This window comes from Sus scrofa, chromosome Y, assembly GCF_054392235.1.
Source record: "Sus scrofa isolate SSC_HxYL_T2T_F1_AM1 chromosome Y, Sscrofa_HxYL_maternal_Yorkshire_Landrace_v2.0, whole genome shotgun sequence".
Taxonomy (NCBI): Eukaryota; Metazoa; Chordata; class Mammalia; order Artiodactyla; family Suidae; genus Sus; species Sus scrofa.
Window position 1 is genome coordinate 19,139,805 of NC_139402.1, and position 22,985 is coordinate 19,162,789.

The 22,985-nt window shown below is 36.1% G+C and overlaps 1 protein-coding gene across 1 annotated transcript; it reads right to left on the reverse strand.

Annotated features, from left to right (window-relative positions):
- Window positions 1–1,306: 1,306 nt before the first annotated feature.
- LOC146394425 (cullin-4B-like) lies at window positions 1,307–22,985 on the reverse strand. Its single transcript, XM_085009040.1, has 4 exons — window positions 22,896–22,985; window positions 20,728–20,943; window positions 17,076–17,191; window positions 1,307–2,842 (listed from the first exon to the last, which is right to left on the reverse strand). Exons 2-4 carry the CDS (start codon window positions 20,927–20,929, stop codon window positions 2,831–2,833), a joined length of 330 nt encoding a protein of 109 aa, XP_084865166.1. The 5' UTR covers window positions 20,930–20,943; window positions 22,896–22,985; the 3' UTR covers window positions 1,307–2,830.

Below are 22,985 nucleotides of genomic sequence, written 5' to 3' on the forward strand. Positions count from 1 at the left end.
GTCAATTATGTCTAACTTTTCTATTGTTTCCTTTAGGATCTCTGTTGCTTTGTTGGTTTTCTCTCTAGAGGATCTGTCCATTGATGTGAGGGGGGTGTTAAAGTCTCTTACTCTGATTGTATTCCCATCAATTTCTCCTTTTATGTCTGTTAATATTTGTTGTATGTATCTGGGTGCTCCTATATTTGGGGCATATATATATTGACAATTGTAATATCCTCTTTTTGAATGCATCTTTTAACCAGTAAATAGTGTCCTCTTTGTCTTTCTTTATGGCCTTAATTTTAAAGTCTATTTTGTCTGATATAAGTCTTGCAACTCCTGCTCTTCTGTCTTTTTCACTGGCATGAAATATCTTTTCCTGTCCTGTCACTTTCAATCTATATGTGTCCTTTGTCCTAAGGTGAGTTTTTTGTAGGCAGAAGATTGAAGGTTTTTCCTTTTTTATCCAATCAGCCACTCTGTGTTTTTGATTAGTTCATTCAGTCCATTAACATTTATGGCATTAATTGATAGATGTTTATTTATTGCCCTTTTAATCCTTGTCTTCCAGTTGATTCTCCAATTCTCCAATTCTCCATTCTTCCTTTGCTTTTGTTTGTTTGTTTGTTTGGATGGTCTCCAATTATTTTCTGCTGGAGTGCGTTTCTTTTCATTTTTTTGTGAATGTAATGTTCAGTTTTAATTTGTGCTTTCCCTGTTTTTTAAGTATGTTAACCCCTTCCTTTTATTGTGTGTTTGAGCCTGATAGTCCTGTAGGTTCAAACACTCCATTACCATGATAAAATATAAAAAAAGGAAAAGAGAAAAAATAATCTTTTCATTTCCCTACTTCCCTTTTTGTTGTTTTGAACATCTTCATGATTAGGTCTGTATTCTGGCTTATTTAAGTGACTGCTCTCTGATTGTGATTTAGATCTCAGACCTGCTGCTCCACTTTTCTCGGAGTCTGGAGAGCCCTCTGACTTGGTTGATCTTTCCATCAGGTGACTTTCCAGTGTGTAGGTTCCCTTTCTCTTTCACAATTACCTCTCAGGAGTGCCAGTCCAGTTCTGATTCCTCTTCTCTATCTCTCCTCTTTTCTCTTACTTTACCCAGTTATGTCAAGAGATTCTTGCATTTTTGGTGGTTTAAATTCTTCTGCCAGCACTCAGGTGTTATTCTGCGAAATTGTTTTATGTGTAGATGTGTGTTTTTGTTGTGTTTGTGGGAGAAGGCAAGCACTTCCCCCTACTCTTCTGCCATCATGCCTCCTCTCTGTAAAAGTTTAGTGTTTAGGAATGTATATATGAGGACAGCCACATGCACATCTGTAAAAATATATTGTAATACACAGACCTGGGCACATTACTTTCTCCTGAAATATCTGTCAATTTCCTTTCAGTGAAACAACTTATATAATACTGCTTACAAAGAGCACCCACCAAAAAGAAAAAAAGAATAAAAAATTCAAAGATAGCAAAAACACATTTGTAGCTTTCCATTTGATGTAAATACATGAAAAATCATTAGAAAAGACCAAGCTATATGAGGATATATGAAAAAGTGTCATTCCCAATGGAATAAATATTCAAAATCAGAACAAAATGCTATGGTTCCTGGTGATGTAATGCCCAAAATATGTGTCAAGGGCATGGAAAGATTGGTAAGTTCATGAGTGGACATCAAAAGAGGAGAGGGAGTCTTGGTCAATGAGGAGGCAACTTTAAATATCATGCTCTTCCACTGAAACTCTGCCGAGGGGAATCCTAAAATCTCTCTGCAAAAATAGAGGATGAAATGTGTCATGAAAATGCAGGCCAAGCGCTCTTATATCAAGTTCATTCACAAAGCTCTTGTGATATAATTATTTGGCTGAAGCATTTTCCAAACACACTTTGGACACCAAAGAAATCCACTATCAAGGTTTGCAACTCCTATCTATTGTCCAAATATCTCAAGCTGATGTAAATTGCTCCACAATCTCACAAAATGCTGAAGCAAATTTTAAGAAGGTAGCTGATGTGTGTCTGCTGAAACTAGCTGAAATCTTAAGAGGTTTAAATTGAGCCTGGAATTTCTGCTCCTCCCAGAATTTAAAGTTCGAGATACAAAAAACTACATCACGCATAGAATCAAATAATTTTGAATTACATTCATAGGATCTGTCTGTGCTGAAGGAAAATGGTGAAGGTCTTTTTTTGTGGAATACTTTGGTACACATATTTGTTTAAGGCTCCCCTGGCCCTCTTCCACATAACACATGTAGTTGTAATGAGCTTGTTGGGTATTTGTCATTACTGCAGAACCATGGACAAATTCTTTGATATCCCTTGTTCTCTTTTGACCACTCTATATTGTTTACACTCATTTCCCAGGAGTGTTCTCTTCTCCTATTATTGTGCATGGTCCAGCCTAAGATCCAAAATCATCCAGGGCAATAACTCTTCTCAAAATTTAAGGATTTACCCACTTTTTTTTTCTCACCATTTTGAAGCAAATACTGGCTTCTCTTCCGTTCTTAACACTAGTCCATCAAAATTGGAGATGAGAGACCAGGAGAGGTAGTGAAGTTTCTTGAAGCAACAGAAAATTCCTGAAGTACATCATCACCATCTTTCACAAAATCCTCACCACAATAATGAAGATTTGGCTGTTGCATTCCATGAAAACACCTTGTCCAAAAGCGTTGGAAATGGAATATTCCACTACATATTCTTGATATGTAGTGGTCTCACCGAATAATTATAATCCTCTTCATCATAATTTCATGGCAAAGCATCCTTCTGCGCCTTCTGCAGGTCCCTAGGGGACTGAAAGACCAGGGTCTCTGAAATCCTGAAGGCAGGTGTTATTTATGATCCTATAAAAATACACATATTCAGAATCATCAACAATGAAAGGTTGCCTAAAAATTGTGGACAAACATGAACTGTAACTATTTTATGTTATCAGAAATACCATACTGTCTGCTGTGAGAGAAAAAAATAAAGGAATAAAGGAAAGAAATTATGTAGAATACAATAAATGGATAAATTAAAACCAAGCAAAGAACCAAAAATTAAATAATCTGCACAGAAATCTCACAGACCCTCAAGGTGTTTTTAGGGATATCAGATATCTGGAATGATTAAGTTAGAGAAGACAAAGAAGTATGGGGGAATTTTAGAATGTGAAACTGCCAAGTAAGTCAATGGAAGAACTGAACTACCATGAGCTGTGTGCCTAGTCAATGGAGTTGAACAGATATATGTGTTGAGCACCTGAGGAGTGCAAAGAAAGGCAAAACACCATTTGAATAGTGTCCAGGGAGAGGTGAAATTACATAACATATTACTACTCAAAAGTTTTTCTGAACGGAACCCTGATATTTCTTTGCCATGATAAAACATGACATGGGGCCATGATCAATTAAGGCCAAGCACATTAGCCAGATTCCAATTTCCTAGCTCTTGGCTACATATGAATTTGACTCTGGAATTTTATGACTACAATGTGGACAGTCAAGACACTTCTATACACAGCTATTAACTTCCAATCTGTCAGGCCAATGGTCACAATCAAGGGAGAATAAAGTTTCAGGAAAGCAGCACAAAATTCTGTACTTAATCATAACTTCAATGCCATTTTTGATACCATGCAGACAATGTCAATCAGTCTGTCTGCTCATCTAAGGAATTTATGATCAACTTTCCCATTCCTCAGAACATGCTGGGTGACAAAACTTTTTGACTGAGTTGCCCAGGATCTCTCCCTGCATAAGGATGATGGAGAAGTGTGAATGAGGATTTACTTTCAATTAGACAACATGGAATGACCTCTGGATTAAAGCTCATCTTATCCATGCTAGACCTAACTTACAGCATCAAAAAAAGCTTGGACGATATTTGTTATTCCAACAATATAAACAGACTTGTCACTGGGTTGTTATTAACCAGAGTACTTTAACACAGTTCATGATATCTATTTGAACCTTGTAAAAAAAACTGGGATCAAAACAATACAAGTTATGCACTGCAGAGCATTATCCAATTCCAACAAGTGGGCTCCTTTCCTAAATTTCCTGTGTTTCATCTGCCTATAACTAGAGAGTTCTGATCCAAATCTTAGTGCAGAATCTTCCCCCCCTGGGAGATTATGGAATTTCCCACTTGATGCTTTCTTTTTAATTGCAGATGAACAAGGTCTCTAAATTTTCTAAACTTAATCTGGTGATTAACATGGAAAAATATCAGGAACAATATGATGTATTGAAAAGTTTTGTGTTGGGAATAAGGACAACTATAACCATTTTTTTAATTTGGAGTTACTCATGATAATATATAACTCCATTGTGCCTGGAAAGCACTATTTTTCAAATGGGGGAAAAGGAGGGGGAGGAGTTTCATCTTCTAAAGGCAGAGATTTAGCACTGCATTATAACAAGTCTGTCTGGCACCATTGCAGTGCAGAGGTATGCCAAGTATTTCCATGTTTGTGTGGCAATTCATAGAACTGTCTTTTCACAAACATTTTGTGTTTTGGGGAATATACATGAGGAAAGCCACATGCATCTATGGATAAAAATATTTCTAAGACAGATAATTCCTCATTAATTTTCTGCCAAAATATCTGTTCAATTTCTTTCCACTTAAACAACTTATATAACACTACCCCCAGACAATGCAGTCCAAAAAAAAAAAAAATCAAAGAGGCAGGAAACACATTTGTGACATTACAGTAGTTGAAAGCACGTCAAAAATCATAAGAAAAGACAAAGCTAAATGAGGAAATAAATTTAAGTGACATTTCCAATGGAATAAACATTCAAAATCTTAACAAAATTCTATGGCAATGGGTGAGGCACTGGCCAAAATGTGTGTCAAGTTCATGGAAAGAGTGATGACTGAGTGGATGTCAAGAGAGCAGATGGAGCATTGGTCAATGTGGAGTCAGCATTAGATATCATGCTGTCCCACTGAAGCTCTTCTGAGAGGGGTCCCAAAATCACTCTGCCAATATAAAGCATGAGATGTACCATGAAAATTCAGGCCAAGGACTTTTACATGACGTGCATTCACCAACCTCTGCTTATGGAATTATTTAGCTGAGCATTTTACAAACATCTTTGGACACCAAAGCCACCTGATATCAAGGTGTGGGACTCTTATCTGTGGTCAAAATATCTCAAGCCCATGTACACTAGACAATCTCCAAAATGCTGATGAAAATTTCAAGAAGGGACTAGAAGGACATCTCATGAAATTAGCTGAAATCCTAAAATTTAAACCAGAGGTCTCATGTGAGCCTGTGTTCTTCAGCTCCCCAAAATGACTTAAGCTTGATATTCAAAAGGTTATAACACAGAGAGCTTCAAAACTTTTGAATTGCTTTCCAAGAATCTGTCTGTGCAGCAGGAAGGTGGGAAAGGTTGGTGACTCCTGATATTTTTGTGGCAAACTTAAGAACACATATTTGCTTAAGGCTCTCCTCTTCCTCTTCAATAAAACACATGGAGTTGCAAAGATTGTGTAGGATATATGTTATTACTACATAAGTTTGGGCATATTCTTTGGTAAATTTTGTTTCATTTTGACAACAGTATACATTCTACATCCTTCAAATTCCCGTAGATACCATGACAAAATGTCTGTCTGAATGAACAACCTTTAAATCCCTTAAATATCTGTCAACTCGACAATGAGTTGTCATTTCCAAAGAGGTTCTCTGGCCTTATTATTGCACACAGTTCACTCTAGGATCCAAAGCCATCCAGCAGAATAACCCTCCTCAAGAATTATGGATTGAACCACATTGTGGTTCACGCTGTTCTGAGCCAAACTGTGTTTTCTCCTCTGTCCCTTACACAAGTTCATAAAAAGAGGAGAGGAGCGACAAGGAAAAGATATTGCAGTTTCTCAAAACATTTAGTACAGTTCCTGAAGGGCCTCATCATCAGTCTATGGAAAACTCCTTCCAGGACAATGAAGATTTGTTTGTTGCATTCCCACATCATCTTGCACAAAAAAGCTGGAAAATGGACATATTTGGCCTTGTTGTTTAGAGGCCTCACTGAATAACTTTAAGCCTCTCTATCACGATTTCATGGCAAAGCATACTTAAAAGTCTCCTGCAGGTCCCTGGGGGACTAAAAGACCAGGATCAATGAAATCCTGAAGCAAGGTATTATTACTGTTCCTGGAGAAATATACATTTTAGGAGACATTGATGACAAAATATTGCCTAAAATTTCTTGTCAACAAGAGGTTTTATTTTTTTTTCCTGTCACCCAAAATACAACATGGTCTGCAGAGAGAGTAAAAAGAAAACAACAAATGAAAATAAGGCATGTAGGTAAAAATTAAAATTAAAATAAAACCAAGCAAAGGAGCAAATATTAAATAATCTTCCCAGAAATTTCTCAGACTTTGAAGGTGTTTTTAGGATACCAGATTTCCCAAGAGAATGAGATGCAATTAGAAAAAAACAGAGAAGTAGGGGTTATTTGTAGAATGTGAAATTGACAAGGAAATAGATGCAAAGATTGCACAACCATGGGATGTGTGCCTAGGTGCACAATTTGGCAGCCATCCATGTTGAGTACCTTAGTGGTGTGCTGTGACAAAGAAATTCAAAACAGAATTTAAACAGAGTGTAAAGGGAGAGAGGAATTCCATACCAAGTTGCCTTCACAAAGTTCTTCTGAAAGGAACCCTGACATCTCTATGTTAATAATTCAGTCTGAGGTCATTAACCAGATTCCCATTTCCCAGCTCTGCTACATATTAATTTGACTCAGGAATTTCCTGAATGCACTTTGGGCAGCCAAGAGACCTGTAACACATCTCTTAGCCTCCAATCTGTTGGGCAAATATCCTCAATCAAGGGAAAATGCAAAGAATTCCAAGAAGGCAACACAAAGTTGGGTGAATCATAACTTCAATGCTATCTTTTATATCTTTCAGGAAATGTGAGTCAGTGTCTGGCTTCTCATATGTGACATATCTGAACAACTTTCCCATAGCTTAGGACATGCAGAGCTGTGAAAGTTTTTGACTGAATTGCCCAGTATCTCTCCATGCAGAAGGAAAATGGAGAAAATAGTGTGAGGATTTACTTTCCATTAGACAACATGGAGTGCAGTCTGGATTAAAGTTCATCCTGGCCTTATTCCACCTACCCTACAGAAGTCAAAAATGTCTTCAAAGATAATTGCCTTTCCAACAATAAGAATGGACTTATCACTGGGTTTTTATTAATCAGAGTACTTCAGCATAGTCATGATATCCATTTGAAACTTGGAATTAATTGAGACTAAAAAAACCATAAAATATTCACTAGGGAGCATTATCCAAATCCACTAAATGTGCTCCCTTCCTAAATTTACTCTGCTCTCCTCTGCCTCAAACCAGTTCAATCTAGGGTCCAAATATTTGTGCATAATCTTCCTCATGGTGATCTATAGAATAATCTACTTGATCCTACTTTTGAATGGTAGATAAATACTCCTCTTTTTCTGACCTACACTCTGGCAATTAACATGAGAAAAATGGGATAAGGAACCAGTGAGATGTATTGCAAAGTCTTTTGAATTGGGAGCAATTTAATTTTAGACTTGGAATTTAATTTTAGACTTGGAATTTCCCTTGAGACTATACATATCCATTCTTTCTTGAGAACATGTTACTTATAAGGGAGAGATGAGGGGGGAAGGTATTTCATCTCCAGTGGGCATAGATATAGCACTGAAATATATTAAGGCTCTCTGTCACTGTTGCACAGAAGAGTTATATCTAGTCTTTCCTTGCTTGTGTGGGGATTCAAAGAATGGACTCTTCACCAAAATTTTGTTATTAGGAGTGTACATATGAGGATATAAAGAGGCACATATGTAAAAATATACTGTAATTCACAGATATTGGCATAATATTTCTCCTGAAATATCTATCAAATAAATTCCTTCCAGTAAAACAATTTATATTATACTGCCTCCACACAATAACCCCAAAGAAATTTAAAAAAATAATAAAAGGAGAAAACACTCTTTTGACTTTATGGTTGTTTAAACCACACAAAAATCATGAAAAAATACCAAGCTGTATAAGGAAATATGAAAAAAAATGGCATTTCCAATGGAATAAGCTTTCAAAATCACAACACAATGCTCTTATATTGGGTGATTCATTGGCCAAAATGTGTGTAGGGTTCATGGAGAGTGACTGAGTTGACATCAAAAGAGCAATTGGAGAATTTTCAAAATGGAGGCAGCATTAGATATCATGCTTTCCCACTGAAAGCTCTTCTGAGAGGAATCCAGAAATCCCTCTGCAAAAATAGAGCATGAAATGCACTGTGACTGTGCAGGCCAATTACTTTTACATAAAGTCCATTCAGAAAGCTCTGGTGATAGAATTATTGGTGATTAGAATTATTTAGATAGAGATATATTCTGAACACATTTTTGACACCAAAGCCATATGATGTTAAGGTATGCAACTCCTATGTCTTGTCATAACACCCCAATATAAAATCTCCAAAAACATTGATGCAAATTTTGAGAATAGAGCTGAAGGCTATCTACTGAAAGTAGCAGAAGTCTCTAATTTAAACCAGAGTTTGAATGTGAGCCTGGGTTATTCAGTTTCCTGAATGGCTTAAGATTTGAGGTCCAAAATATTACAACATGGGGAACCTCAAAGACTTTAGAATTGCATTGCAAGAAGCTATCTCTGCAGCAGGAACATGGAGAATGTCTTGTGACTCCTTTCATTTTGGAGGAAAACATTGGAACACGGTTTTGCTTAAGGCTCTCACTGGCACTCTTCCCCAAAACATATGGAGTTGTAAAGAATTGGGATATTTGACATTACTACCGAATGTTGGGGAAATTCTATGCTTTTTATTGTTTCCTTTTGACTGCAATATAGTGTCTAGATCCTGAAAAATTCCAGTAGAAACCCTGATAAAATATGTCTGAATGTAGCAAAATTATAGCCCATAGGAATCTCTCTCCAAGTCCTCCATTAGCACGCAGTTCCAAACAGTGTTATCTTCCATTATTATTACACACAGTCCAGTCTAGGATCAAAAAATATCCAGCAGAATAACTCTCTTCAAATATTATGGATTGAACAAATATTTGGTTCTCACAATTATGAGGCAAACTCTGCCTTCTCTTCTATTCAAAAAAAAAAAAAAATTCTTCTAAATGGGAGAGGAGAGACCAGGAAAGAGTGGAGTTTTCAGAAACACAGAAATATTTCAAACAGTGCCTGAAATTCATCATCAACAGCCTTTCAAAAACTCTTCCCAGGATGATGAAAATTTTGTTGTGCCATTCCATGCAATCAATTTGCCCCCAAAAGCTAGAAATGGAATATATTCAGTCTTGCTTGGTAGAGGTCTCACTGCATAATTATAAGCCTCTCTGTCACAATTTTGTGGCAAAACATACTTCAGGATGTCCTACAGGCCCCTGGGTGATAAAAGTCCAGGGTCTATGAAATCATGAAGAAAGATATTATCTCTGGTCCTATAGAAACATACATATTCTGAAATATTGACAATGAAATATTGCCAAAAATTCTGGCCAAAGAAGGGCCTTGGGTTTTTCTATCACCCCAAATACAAAAAAAAAAAAAAGCAATAAAGGAAAGTGAAGAATGTAGATAACATTAAAAACATAAAAATTTATAAAACCAAGTGAAAGAGCAAAAATTAAATAATCTGCCCAGAAATCACTATGACCCTGAAAGTGCTTTCAGCATTTTTCAGATTTCTGGAGAAATTGAGATTAAGTTAGAGAAGACAAAGAGAAATATGAGATTTGAAGAATGTGAAAATGCCATGGAAATTGATGGAAAGTTTGCACAATGATGTGCTATATGCCTTGGTGAACGAGCTTGGCAGTAATACGTGTTGAGTACCTGAAGAGTATGCTGTGCCAAAGAAAGTCAAAACACCATCTGAATAGTGCCTAAGGGAAGATATTGAATTCCATATAGGGTTGCCACTTGAAAGTTCTTCTGAAAGACACCCTGGTATCTCTGACATGAAAGAACATGACATGGAACCATGACATATTCAGGATGGGCACAGAGGCCAGATTCCTATCACCCAGCCCTTGACTCCATATGCTTTTGACTCAGGAGGTTCCTGAATGCGGTTTGGCAGCCTAACCATTGCAACCATGCAGTGCATCTCCTACCTGTCAGGCAAAAGCTCTCGACCAAAGAAAAGTATATAATCTACTAAGAAGAGAGCACATAATTATGTGCTTTATCATAAATTCAATGCCATCTTTCATATATATATATATATTTTTTTGTGTGTGTCTTTTTGCTATTTCTTTGGGCTGCTCCCGCAGCATATGGAGGTTCCCAGGCTAGGGGTCGAATTGGAGCTGTAGCCGCCAGCCTACACCAGAGCCACAGCAATGCTGGTCCGAGCCATGTCTGCAACCTACACCGCAGCTCATGGCAACACCGGATCGTTAACCCACTGAGCAAGGGCAGGGACCGAACCTGCAACCTCATGGTTCCTAGTCAGATTCGTTAACCACTGCGCCACAACGGGAACTCCTGCCATCTTTCATATTGTGTGGGTAATGTGACTTGGTGTTTGTCTTCTCATCTAAAAAATTTATGATAAGATTTCCCACTCCATAATATATGCCAAACAACAAAACTTTTGACTGAGATGCCCAGGATCTCTCCCTGCAGAAAGATGATGGAGAAGGTCTTATGAAGATTTTCTTTACACTAGAAAACATGAAAGGCCCTCTAGCTTAAGGTAGATCCTGGCCATGATCCCCCATCCCTATGGAGTGTAGTAGGATTTCATGGATACTTGTCTTTCCAAAAACCTGAATGATCATATCATTGGGATATTATTAACCAGAGTATTTCAACAGAGTTCATGATTCCTCTTTGACTTTTGGAATAAACTTTGTCCAAAAGGATGTAAAATGTTCACTAGGGATCAATACCAATACTATGAAACATTCTTCTTTCCTAAATTTGCTGTGCTCTCCTATGCCTCCAAACACTCCATTCTCAGGTCCAAAAGTTTGTGCAGAATCTTCCTCCTGGGGAACTACAGAATCACCCACTTGATCCTTTGTTTTGAACTGTAGATGAATAATATCTCCACTTTTTCTGACCTCAATGCTGACAACATACAGGGACAAAATAGTATTAGAAACCAGTGTGGTTTATTGCAAATTCAAATGAATTTTCAACAAAAAAATATCATCACTGTTTTTGTTTGTTTTGGATTTCCACATGAGAATATACACATAGATTCTGCCTTGCAAGCATTGTTCTCCTGAGAGTGAGATGAGTGAGGAAGGTATTTCATCTCCAGTGGGCAGAGATGTAGCATAGAATTATATTGAGTCCTTCTCTCACAATTGCACAGAAGAGCCTCCTCTACTCTTTCCATATTTGAGTGGGGATAAAAAGAACAGATCATTTGTCAAAATTTTGTATTTAGTTGTGTACAGTCGAGGATAGCAACATGCACATGTGTAATATTCTGTAATACACAGACATTTACACAATGTTTTCCCCTGAAATATCTGCCAAATTCCCTCCAGTAAAGGAACTTATATGAAACTGCATCTGCAATAAGAGCCCCCCCCCAAAGGAAAAAAAATTCAAAGTGTGAGAAAACTCTTCTGTGACATTCCAGTTGTTGGAAGCAATGGAAAAATCATGATAAATGATGAAATGGAAAGAGGAAGTATGAAAAAGAGACATTGCCACCTAAATAAACTTTTGAAATCAAAACAAAATCCTCTTGTACAGGGTGATTTATTGCCCAAAATGTTTTTCAAGTGCAGGGAGAGTGTGGTGACTGGATGTCAAAAGAACATGTGGAGTATTTGTCAATGTGGAGGCAGCATTAGACATCATGATGTGTAACTGAAGCTATTCTGAGCAGAATCCCAATATCCCTCTGCAAAGATAAAACATGAAATGTACCATGACAGCGTAAGTTTACTTAGGTGTCAATGCAGTCTGGCATCCAACCATTCCACTGTTAGGTCCAAAGGTTTTTGCAGAATTTTCCCCCTGAGGAACAATAGAATCACACACTTGATACTATTTTTTAAGCTGTAGATGAGAAATGTCTCCAATTTTTCTGAACTCGAGTCTGGTGAATAACATGGAAAACATAGAATCAAGAACCAGTGTGATGTATTGCAAAGTGTTTTTAACTGGGAACAAAATCTTACATCAACACTTTTATTTATGTTTGTATTTCCCCATGACAATATAAATATCCTTTTGCCTTGCAAGCATTCTCCTATTAGAGAGATGATGGGGGAAGCTATTTCATCTCCAGTGGGAGAGATATAGCAATGAATTATATTGAGGCTGTCTGTTATCATTTCACTGCAGAGCTACTTCACATCCTAGCATTTTTGGGTAGGGATTCAAAGAATAGACTATTTGCTAAATTTGTGTTTAGGAGAGTACATATTAGAATAACCACATGCACATGAGTAACTAACAAAATATTTTAACATTGGCACATCTCCTTTCTCCAAAATATCTGTCAAGTTACTTTCAGTAAAACAATTTTATTATATTGTCTCCACAAAACACCCACCAAAAAATAAAGAAAAAATTCAAAGAGGGAGAAAACAATTTGTGACATTCAGGTTGTTTTAATAACATGAAAAATCATGAGAAAAGACCAATTAGTAGGAGGAAATGTGATAAAGTGACATTGCCAATGGAATAAACTCTCAAAATCAGAACAAAAGTCTCACCTACTGCATGACTTACTGCCAAAATGTGTGTAGAGTACATGGAGAGTGTGCTGACTGAGTGGACATCAAAAGAGTAGGTGGAGCATTGGTTGCTGTAGAGGCAGCATAAGTTATCATGCTGCCACACTGAAGCTCTGCTGAAAGAAATCCTGAAATCCCTCTGCAAAGATAAAGCATGAAATTTACCATGAGAATGCAGGCCAAGGATTATTATGCAAAGTCCATCAGGAAGCTCTGGTGATGGAATTAATTACATGATGAATATTATGTACACACTTTGAATGCCAAATCCACCTGATATCAAGGTGTATAGCTCCTATCTCTTGTCAAAGTATCTCAAGCCTTTGTAAACTATACAATCTCACAAAATGGTGATTCAAATTTTGAGAAGGAAGTGGAAGCATATCTACTGAAACTAGCTAAAATGGCAAATTTTAAACTAGAGGTTTAGTGTTAACATGGGTCCTTCAGCTCTCCCCCAGTGGCTTCTGCTCTGATGTTGCAGAAACTGCAAAAACCGTGGCAGTGGAAGGAGACAAACAGCACTCGGAGATGTGGAAAAGCAAGGTTTATTCAGCACTGGTGCAGACTCCAGAGTCTGAGCACCAGGTCTTTGTTCTCAGTAACTTTTATACACTACAAGGTCTTGATTGTGCCATGTAAGCGTCCGGGACCTCCCCCCCATCCCCAAGCAGACAGTGTTCCTCCCTAAGAAACTGAGCAAGCAAGGTTACAGAAGCAGAACTGATAAGCAATATTGGGTACATGATTAGCAGGGCTGCTGGCTTGGACATAGGGCCCACAGTTGTTACATTATTACAAAAGGGTGGTATAGTGAGGAGCATGGCTGGAAAGGCTTGCAGCTGCCTTCTTAGCCAAGGGGGGGGGGGTTGTTCTTTAGTTAAAACTCTATTTCATTCCCCCCTCTTGATGTTTAGGGTGCATCTGCACCCTTCAGAGATCATCATCAGTCATAACCCTTTGGTAGCCTCTGATAAGTAGCAGGTGGGAGGCTGTTTTTTTTTTTTTTTAACCATGGTTTTTATTAAAATCTTTTATAATATTTATCAGGAGAGGTGCAAGGCAGGGAATAAGTGGGCACCTTGTGAGTATGATTACTCTGACCATTGTCTTAATTCCTCCCAACAAAGAGAACTATTTACCAAAGAGACTGTCTGCATCCCAGCCTTTCCAAGTTTGTACAGGCACATGGGCAAGTTTAGTCATGAGGTCAGCAATTTCTTCTATCACCTTTCCAGTGTCATCTATTTGTAGACAGCAATTACTTAAGCTAAATTTTTTACAAACCCCTCCTTCAAAAGCAAGTAAATAATCCAAGGCCAAGCGATTTTGGTAGATTACACTGTGCATTTAGTTTGTTGTTGGGCCAATATAGTCAAGGCCTTTGCAGTGTAATTTGTTAATAAGTTCCAAAACTGCCTGTAGTCTGATGATGTGGTTCAGCATATAGATAGGGATGCGATATCCCCAAGAGCCGTCCTCTGCCCAGGTGGCAGGTCCATAATGTTGAATTATCAATTCTGCAGCCATTCATCATCTTTCCAGTCTCCAATTTGGAGAGCCCTCCCATCTCTCTGGGTACCCTGTGCCCTATATATAGGAACTCCCAGTTGCTCCCCTAGTGACAGTGGGAGCAGGAAGAAGGAACATCTGATTGTTCACAGTACACATGCCCCAGCCCAACTGGGGAGGGGGGAGTATGGAATAGGCCATTTTTTCTACAAATCTGATATAATCCTCATGGTGTCCACCATTGGATATTAGCACTGATATCTTCCCATGCTCGTAGGAGGTGGGAAAAGTTGGACAGGGGATTAGGCTTGGGCTCTGAGAGGTTGCAGGATGATCACCATTGATTCTTTTTGGCAGTCAGATTATAATATCTTAGGCCTTAAACATGTTAGGCTTCCAACTGAAACATTAAACCATCCTCCCCACCTCGTAAGACAATTTCTCCCTATAATAGCAGTGCTGAGGAGCCATACCCCACTGGTGAGTTGGGGGTATGCAGTCTCATTATGAAGCTCTAATGGGTCCAGTTCTCTGGCTTGCCAAGGCCAGTGGTCTCCTGTGTTTGTTCCCCTGTATACATAACAAGAGAAGACCTTGAGAGTTTGTGCAATAGTTTCTGCCAGGGCTAAGAACAAGTTCTTAGTTGTGGCCAGAATGGGAGGTGGGGTGTTTTTTACCTCTTTATAAAAGGAATGAAAGACCCTGTGAGAGGCAGCTTAGACCACAAACATGATTCTCTGGAAATGTAGCACAGCTCCAGTGTCAAGGCCTCTTCCAGCTATGTGAATGCTTATTTTGAAACCCTCCTTCCATTTGGGCTCACTGGAATTAAAAATAGTGAAATTAAATGGGCTACAAGTTTTAGTCTGACAGTCTGGATGGGCTATACCCTTTTGAAAGACAACTGTTTTGTCTCCCTTATTCCAGGTTGCCCAGGTCACACAACTCCAATAAGTGCATTCCTGGCAACCACTCCAGGTGGTTCCCCAGCACATATATTTATGCTGGAGCCTATATTCTCTTTCCCATGACAGGCTTTCACGTGGTCTAGTAGAAGTCCATGACCCATATCTTCGCAGGCATCAAAGAGTATTGATACTGGCAACTTGGGGTTGGTAATTTGTCTCCCCTTAATTAACTGCCCTGATATATGAGAACGATGGCCTTCTAACCATTCCTCAGTTGGTGAGCACCATGGATTAAAGCAAGTATATTGGTCCCCCTGTTGACAGATAGAATAAGTGGTCCTGTTGTGAGTACAACTTCCATGAATTTCTCCGGAACAGGAAAAATGAGTGGAGTAAAGCAAAGTCCATGTAACCCCTTGATCTGATTGGGTCACTCGAATGCACAGGTCACATGAGGAAATGGACCCTGGCAGAACCAAAGAGGACCAGATTAACAGCAACAGGCAGCAAACATACATGTTGGTCATAAGATAACAGTATATAACAGTAAGAAAGTCTCTTGTGGAAGGTAGGTAAGGCAGTTTATTTTACCAGACATCTATAAATAAGGTATATGGCTGTGAAACTACAGCTCTTATTTGAAGAAGGATGATCTTAAAGAGAAAGAATGATTTTTCAACATATTAAGGCCTTACTATTAGTCAAAGTGTTTCAAATGATTTATATAAATCATACATAATTTCATCCTTAAAAAATTAAACTTTACTATACTTTTATTCTTAGTATTTTATAGATAAGAAACAGACTCAGAAAGGTGGAATCACCTGTGAAATGTGTTCATCAGGCCTGCCAAGTGATTTCATCACAGAGCTGATAACTGGGAGGCTTCATAAGCAATATACATCAGTATATGAGCAGTGATTTCTAAGAGTGTGGAGTAGAATGAAATTATTCATTCAAAAAAACTGAGGATCAGCATGAAAATTGTACACTGACAACACAAAGAAAAAGTAATGAAGACAGCATGAATGTATAAGGCATTAGATTTGAAAAGAAAACTAACAAAAAGGAGTTCCTTGGTGTGTAGTGGGTTAAGGATCCAGTGTCATCACTACCATGGCATGGGTTCACTTCCTTGCCTGGGACCTTCCCCATGCCAAAAGCACAACCAAAAAGAAAAAAATAATAATGAAAAAAGCAATACTAATGGCTTATAATTTACAATCCATGTAATACAGAGAGTGAAAGAGGATAATTACAAAAAGATGTCAATGCAATAGGAATTGATTATGAATGACCAAATCAAATAAATATTGGTCCCAAAAAGCATCTCTCAGATTTTACCATAAGAACTTAAGAAATATCTCCTTGATGTAATGATATACCTAGACAGACAGAAAAATAAATATTTTATACTGAGATTAAAAAACAAAGGTAGATATTCAATGATTTAATTATCTTTTAAATATCTACTATGCAATTAATAACAAAGTCCTAGATTTCCATGTCCCTTTGCGATTAAATGTTTTACTCCAACTTTAACACCATTCCACACTCTTCATAGAGGAGAAAGGTGTATAAAACCCTACTAAACTAAATTTTTTTTAAACTTGAAAAATGAGAATATATATGCAAGTATATATTGTATACAAAGCAAAATTGCAGCTAAACAAATCAAATATATATACAAAGAAAAAATTTTTCATGATTGTATGAGTATTATCTGTTGGTGAGTTCATAATTACAAAAAATTTCATTATAAAAATCTCAGAGATCCAAAACAAATATAATACAATTAATATAGAGTCACTGTAAGTACTGAGTCAATATAAACAGAGTCAAATTAAAAACTAACACTGCTATGACTAGTGAATAATTGCATCTAAAGTAACACACACCTGATAGAGTTCTTCCAAGCTGTACTTAACAGAGATATTGTTCTGGATAGCTTGTACAGCTTCCTTTAATTTTTGCCATGTTTCTTCAGTATAGTTTTCCAGCATCAGTGGTTTATCTAAACATTTAAAAAAAAAAGATTACAAAACAAATCTTTTAGGAGACAATGTCAAAAAAGATTTTTAAATGTAACATCACCAAATGCATCTATGGTGAACTGTTCATAAACAAGGTTCTTTCAGTGGAGACAAATAGTCCCTTCAACAAATGTGCCAGTACAATGATAGCCACATACAAAAGAATGAATAAGTACCACCATTTCATATCATATTCAAAAAATAACATAAAATGGATCAAATATATAAATATAAGGGCAAAACTTATAAAACTCTTAAAAGAAGTCAAATTCTTCATGACCTGGGATTAGTAATAGGTTTACACATATGATAATTAAAAAAACTCACTGAGTATCATTAAATTAAAATTAAAAATCTTTGTTCATCAAAGGACATGTTCAATAAAGCAAAAGGTCCTCAGGACAGAAGATAATATCTGCTGAATAAAGAACCCTTAAACTCAACTACACAAAAAATAAATTTAATTAAAGTTAAGCAAAGAATATGAAAAGACATTTCCCATGACATACACATGGACAACTATTTTATGAAAAGTTGCTCAACATAATTAATCAGTAGGGAAATACTAGTCAAAGCCATGACATACCACTCAGATCTCCTAGAAAATATTTAAGTTATTGAGAGGAGGTGAAAAACTGCAATCATTATAAATTCCTGGTGGAATATAAACTGGTATAGCCAGTGTGTAAGTTTGGAAGTTCTTTAAGTTATTAAACACTGAATTATCATGTGACCACACAATTCCACTCCTGGTTTATACCCAAAAGAATTAAAAACAGGTATTCAAATGAAATATAAATGTACTGGGCAAACTTTTATATAAATGTTCCCATACAATGAAATTTTATTTAAACTATAGAAATGACTCATATATGTTACAATGTGGATGAATTTCCAAGGTACTATGCAAAGAAAAAGAAGCCAGACATAAAAGGTCACTTATTCAATGATCTCATTTATATGAAACACTCTGAATAGGCAAACCTATAGAGAAGGAAAGCAGACTGCTGATTGCTTAGTGAGAAGACAGGAGGGAAGAGAAAAGAAAGGGAACTGAGAAATGGGGATTGCTTATAGGTATGGAGACTCATTTTGAGGTGATGAAAATGTCCTGAATTAGACTGAGGTGGTGGGTATACAACATTGTCATCTACTAACAATGAAGTGTACACTTATATTTTAAAATAGTTAATACCTAATTTTATGCTATGTGGATTTTGCCTCAGTAAAAATATAAGTACGGTATTATTAAAAATACTGTCATGAAAAAATTTTTAATTTTCACATTTAAATTACTAAAGAAAAATAATATTTTAAAACAATTAGATGATAAGGTTATACCTAAGAAGCTGTCAAAGCATAACAAAGTGAATAAAAAAATGAGGAAAAAATAAATACAAATTCAATCACAAATTAACTGATTCAGGGAGTTCCTGTAGTGGTGCAGTGGAAATGAATCCAACTAGGAACCAAGAGGTTGCGGGTTCGATCCCTGGGCTCGCTCAGTGGGTTGAGGATCTGGTATTGCCATGGTGTAGGTTGCAGACGTGGCTTGGATCTGGCATTGCTGTGGCTCTGGCATAGGCCAGCAAAAACAGCTCCAATCAGACCCCTAGCAAGGGAACCTCCATATGCCACTGGTGGGGCCCTAAAAATACAAAAGACAAAAAAAAAAGAAAATTAACTGATTCAGAAAACAGCTAATTCAAGATTTTCTCTCTTTGGGAGAGGGAAACTATATATCCACATAACTGTGAGTCATATTATGTGTATATATATATATATATAACTACAATGCGTATGTTTAATAATATATATTGTGTGTGTGTGTGTATATATATTTATATTTACATAAATTAAGCCACTTCAGAAAGCCAAACAAGAAACCAGAAATATACTTCTTTAAAAAAAAAAAGGTACTTATTTTGAAACTCCTCAGAAGGTAAGTTTTTTAGGCCAAGAATAAGTTCCAGATTAGATTCCATTTTTTTTTTTCTGTGTGTTGTAAAGAAATATACTCTCTCTCACTCTCTAGAAATTTCATTCTCCAAGGTGGCAAATATTCCCCCTTTCCACAGAATTCATCTAATAAAACAAATTTTACTCTGAAAGAATGAGTTATTTTAAAAGTACGAAAAACATTATTATTAATTATATCGTGAAAATGAAATAAGTACTACTGTTTAAAAATCTATGAGTTTACATTTTAAAAGTCAGCAAAAAAGACTAAAAATCAGGTATTTGGTTCTGATAATCAAGAGAATTACTCAATGTTCCAACTCTACCAAGAGAAAATTTTCTAGTTTTTCATAGTTTTTAAAATCGAAAACAAAATGACAGTTTTCATTTATATCACTCATAAATATGAAATTATATAAAAGTATTTAAAAAACTTTAGGAGATATTTAATGTATGTAATAAACCTTAAGTATGAAAATACAGATCAAATGAACAGCTAATGTTTACCGAAAAAAAAAAATAAAATAAATAGAGACCAAGGCATTCTGTATACTGAAATGTATTCTATAAATGATAAAATATACCATAAAACACTAGAAACATCATATGCAATAATGCATGAATATTACAGAAATTGTGGAAATTTCTACTATTTAAAATATTAACTAGTTCCTAAAGTTAGATTTTTTTCTCACACTTTGAAAACTAAAGATTCAGCACAAAAATTCAGCATGCATTAGGTTCTGGATAAGGAACAGTGGGAAAAACAATTTCATGTTTGAAAAAGTCTTGTGTTTTATTCAGAAATTTCTGTAATAGGTGATATTTTTACTACTATGAAGAATAGAATTATTCAATGAGAAAAGAACTGAATACAAAATTTTTAAATAAATATAATTAATTAAAATGGGAAAACTTAAATTTTCTCCTGACAAAGATACAATTGAGGTTGGGATATGTAAATTAAGAAGTAGATAAGTAGATATCTGATAAGATACCAAGGATGTTGGTTTTTACAAGTTAAAATACCCATGTAATTTTTTTTTTACAAGGAAAAATGGATTAAGCAGCCCTGCTTAATTTCTAACTTTTCAATGACATTTGTATTTCCCCAGAAATTTTTGAAAGTCATTTATTCTTAATAATGAATCTTTATCTTGGTTCATTGTGTTTTTTTCATGTGCATTGTTTTTTTGTGTATATGTTCCACAAGTTAAAAAATTAAAATGGTTGCCTTTTGACCACCAGGGGAAACGATCTCACATTAATATTTCAGATCCATTCAATAATAAGCAAAAGTGCACCATTCTAAAACTGTATTGCAAAATTTATTGGAGCCTGTCATTTTTTAGAGGAAAGCCAAATTTGAAGAATGAAATAATTTCAGTGGTAAAAACATGGCTGAGCCCAGGTCTTCAGAGTCCAAAATGAATGATGTTTCAAATTCATCTAAAAATTGTGCTCATTAACTTGTATATCTTCCAATTTACAATTAAAAAGCAGCAATAGGATATGAGAAGCCAAACCAAAATCTTTTTTAAAATGATCATCACATTACCTTTAAAGTTTCTGATTACCAATTTCTTGACAGAGCCAGTGCTGGGCTTGATATTGACAAAACTGGACAAAGTCATGGGGGGTTTAGTCAAGGCATCTGTGTGGTATTCTTCAGCCATAGAGTAAATTATCAAGTTTCTGTTTTTCAATTGTTCTTCTTCCTGAGAGGCAGTAGATGAAGGTGATGCGTATTCTTCTGCCATCTTCACATTAGGTCCTACAAAAGCCAAGAAAATCTAGTTTCCCATTTTGTTTATACTGCAAGATTTGGGTAGTTCAGATAAAAAGAAAGAAAACTACCAACTTAAAGAGATGAAGGGAAAAGAGCAAGTAAATTTAACTTTCAGTAACAGACAAAACAAAAACTGGAAGGGAGCAATCTTGAAAACATGAAAATGTAACATAATAAACAGATGAATAAATGCCAAAACAAAAAAGAAAAAAACAACTAAGATCAAAGGAAAAAGAACAAGAAAGGTGAAATAATAAGTGACTTTCAACAACACATTGCATATGATAATCAGGCCAAATTATACTGAAATGGTTTTTAATCCTGGAGTAAACTGAAGAAGGCAAATATAGGAGGGAAACACTACGTAGCAGAAATTAAAGAACAAGAGAGAATGGAAGATACAGGCAAGAAAAAGAGAAACAGAAAAAGTCAGAGACAGGAAATGGGGAAAAAAAAAAAGTACAAGGCACCCACAGCACTACAGTTTACCATTTGCCACAGCCATACTAATCTCGGAAAATTAGAGACAAATACAAACCTAGAGCAATTGAAGTATCTACAGTAGCTAAGTAAAGAAAGCAGAAACAAAGGGCAGAACATTCTTATATTGTGTACCAAACCATTCCATGTTTAGCCTCATAGATGTTAGTAACTATAAACAAAAGATGACACTCCCAATCCTCATTTTTGAAAGATTCAGAAAAATCTGGCAAACGTCAAACTCAAGACACAAAATGGCGGGTGGCGGGAACCCACAGTATACTGGGAAAGGACCCACAATATTGTGGGGAAGGACAAAGTTTAAGGAAATTTTAAGAAAAAAAATGTACATGCAATGAAAGAGAAAGGGGAATAAAAAGAAAATGAGAAAAACCAGAGAGAAAACAAAAGACATAACAAGGCAAAATATCACTACTCACATAGCCATAAACTATCATAAAAGAATATGTAAACAGTAAAGAAGAGAGACAGACAAATGTATAGAACAGCGAAACTCAAAAAGACTTTAAAAGCATCCATGAAGAAACAGCATTAAAGATAATCAAAAGACAAAAGATTGAAAGAAATGACAGCAAGGAAAGAAAGGCAGGAGAGGAAAAAGAGAAAAAAAGAGCACAAGAAAGAGGAAGTCTAAAAGCAAAAAGAAAGACAAAGGGATTGCAAGAGTTCAAAGCGCCTAAGGAGAAAAAAGGAAAGGGGAAATGGTTACCATTAAGAAATAGAGAAAAAGAGCCAGTACATACAGTTTGAATACTGAAATACAAGGGAAAAAAAGTTTGGTGGAGAACTCTTTTCCTATATAAAATCTTGGGGAACAATGGGTGAAAAACCAGGGATTGTGAAACACTGGTTTACAAACTTTTTCTTTTTTTTAATTTTAAGAGTAAATTATTTAAAGAGAAAAAAAAAAAAACAAATACGGATAGTTTGACACAGAAAGAAAATGAGGAGACAGCAAAAGATATAGGAAAAGAAGCAGAGGGAACAAAAAAGGATGGGCAAAAGTCATAGAAATTAAAACTAAGTTTAAAAATACTGAAAATAACGTGATTACAAATATAAAAGAAATTTTGATAAAGACAGACCAACAAGAAGAAAAGTGTAAGACTACAAGTGAGGATTAAGACACAATGAAAAATGGCAAAAATTATACAAAGAGGCATATCGGTGTGAAAGTAGCAACAATAGCTGAAGAGCACAGCAATACAGTTTATAAAAAATATTTACACACACAAAAGACTGAGAAAACGATCAGGTAAGTCAAAAACTAAAGGGGCAACATTTAGAGGGATACAAAGAAAACTGTTCACACACATCCATGACAAAGTCGATGTTAGAAAACTGCTAACAGCTGAGAGCAAAAAGTGGCAACATTTACCCTCAAATTAGTCATAACCTACAGATTCTTGCCTGAAGTCCGGGAACGCGATTCTTACCTCTGAAGAAGCTGAGAGAATACTTCAGAAGAGACCGTTGACTACACTATGGCATCACTGTCTCGCGAGATGAGACCTCAACCAGTCTCT

Bases quoted from the DNA above. Each gene is read 5' to 3' on its own strand.
- LOC146394425 (XM_085009040.1), bottom strand. From the start codon at position 20,929: ATGGCAGAAGAATACGCATCACCTTCATCTACTGCCTCTCAGGAAGAA. The intron at 17,192-20,727 runs GTAATGTGATGA...TTAAATGTTTAG, and splicing joins GGTAATCAGAAACTTTAAAG to ATAAACCACTGATGCTGGAA.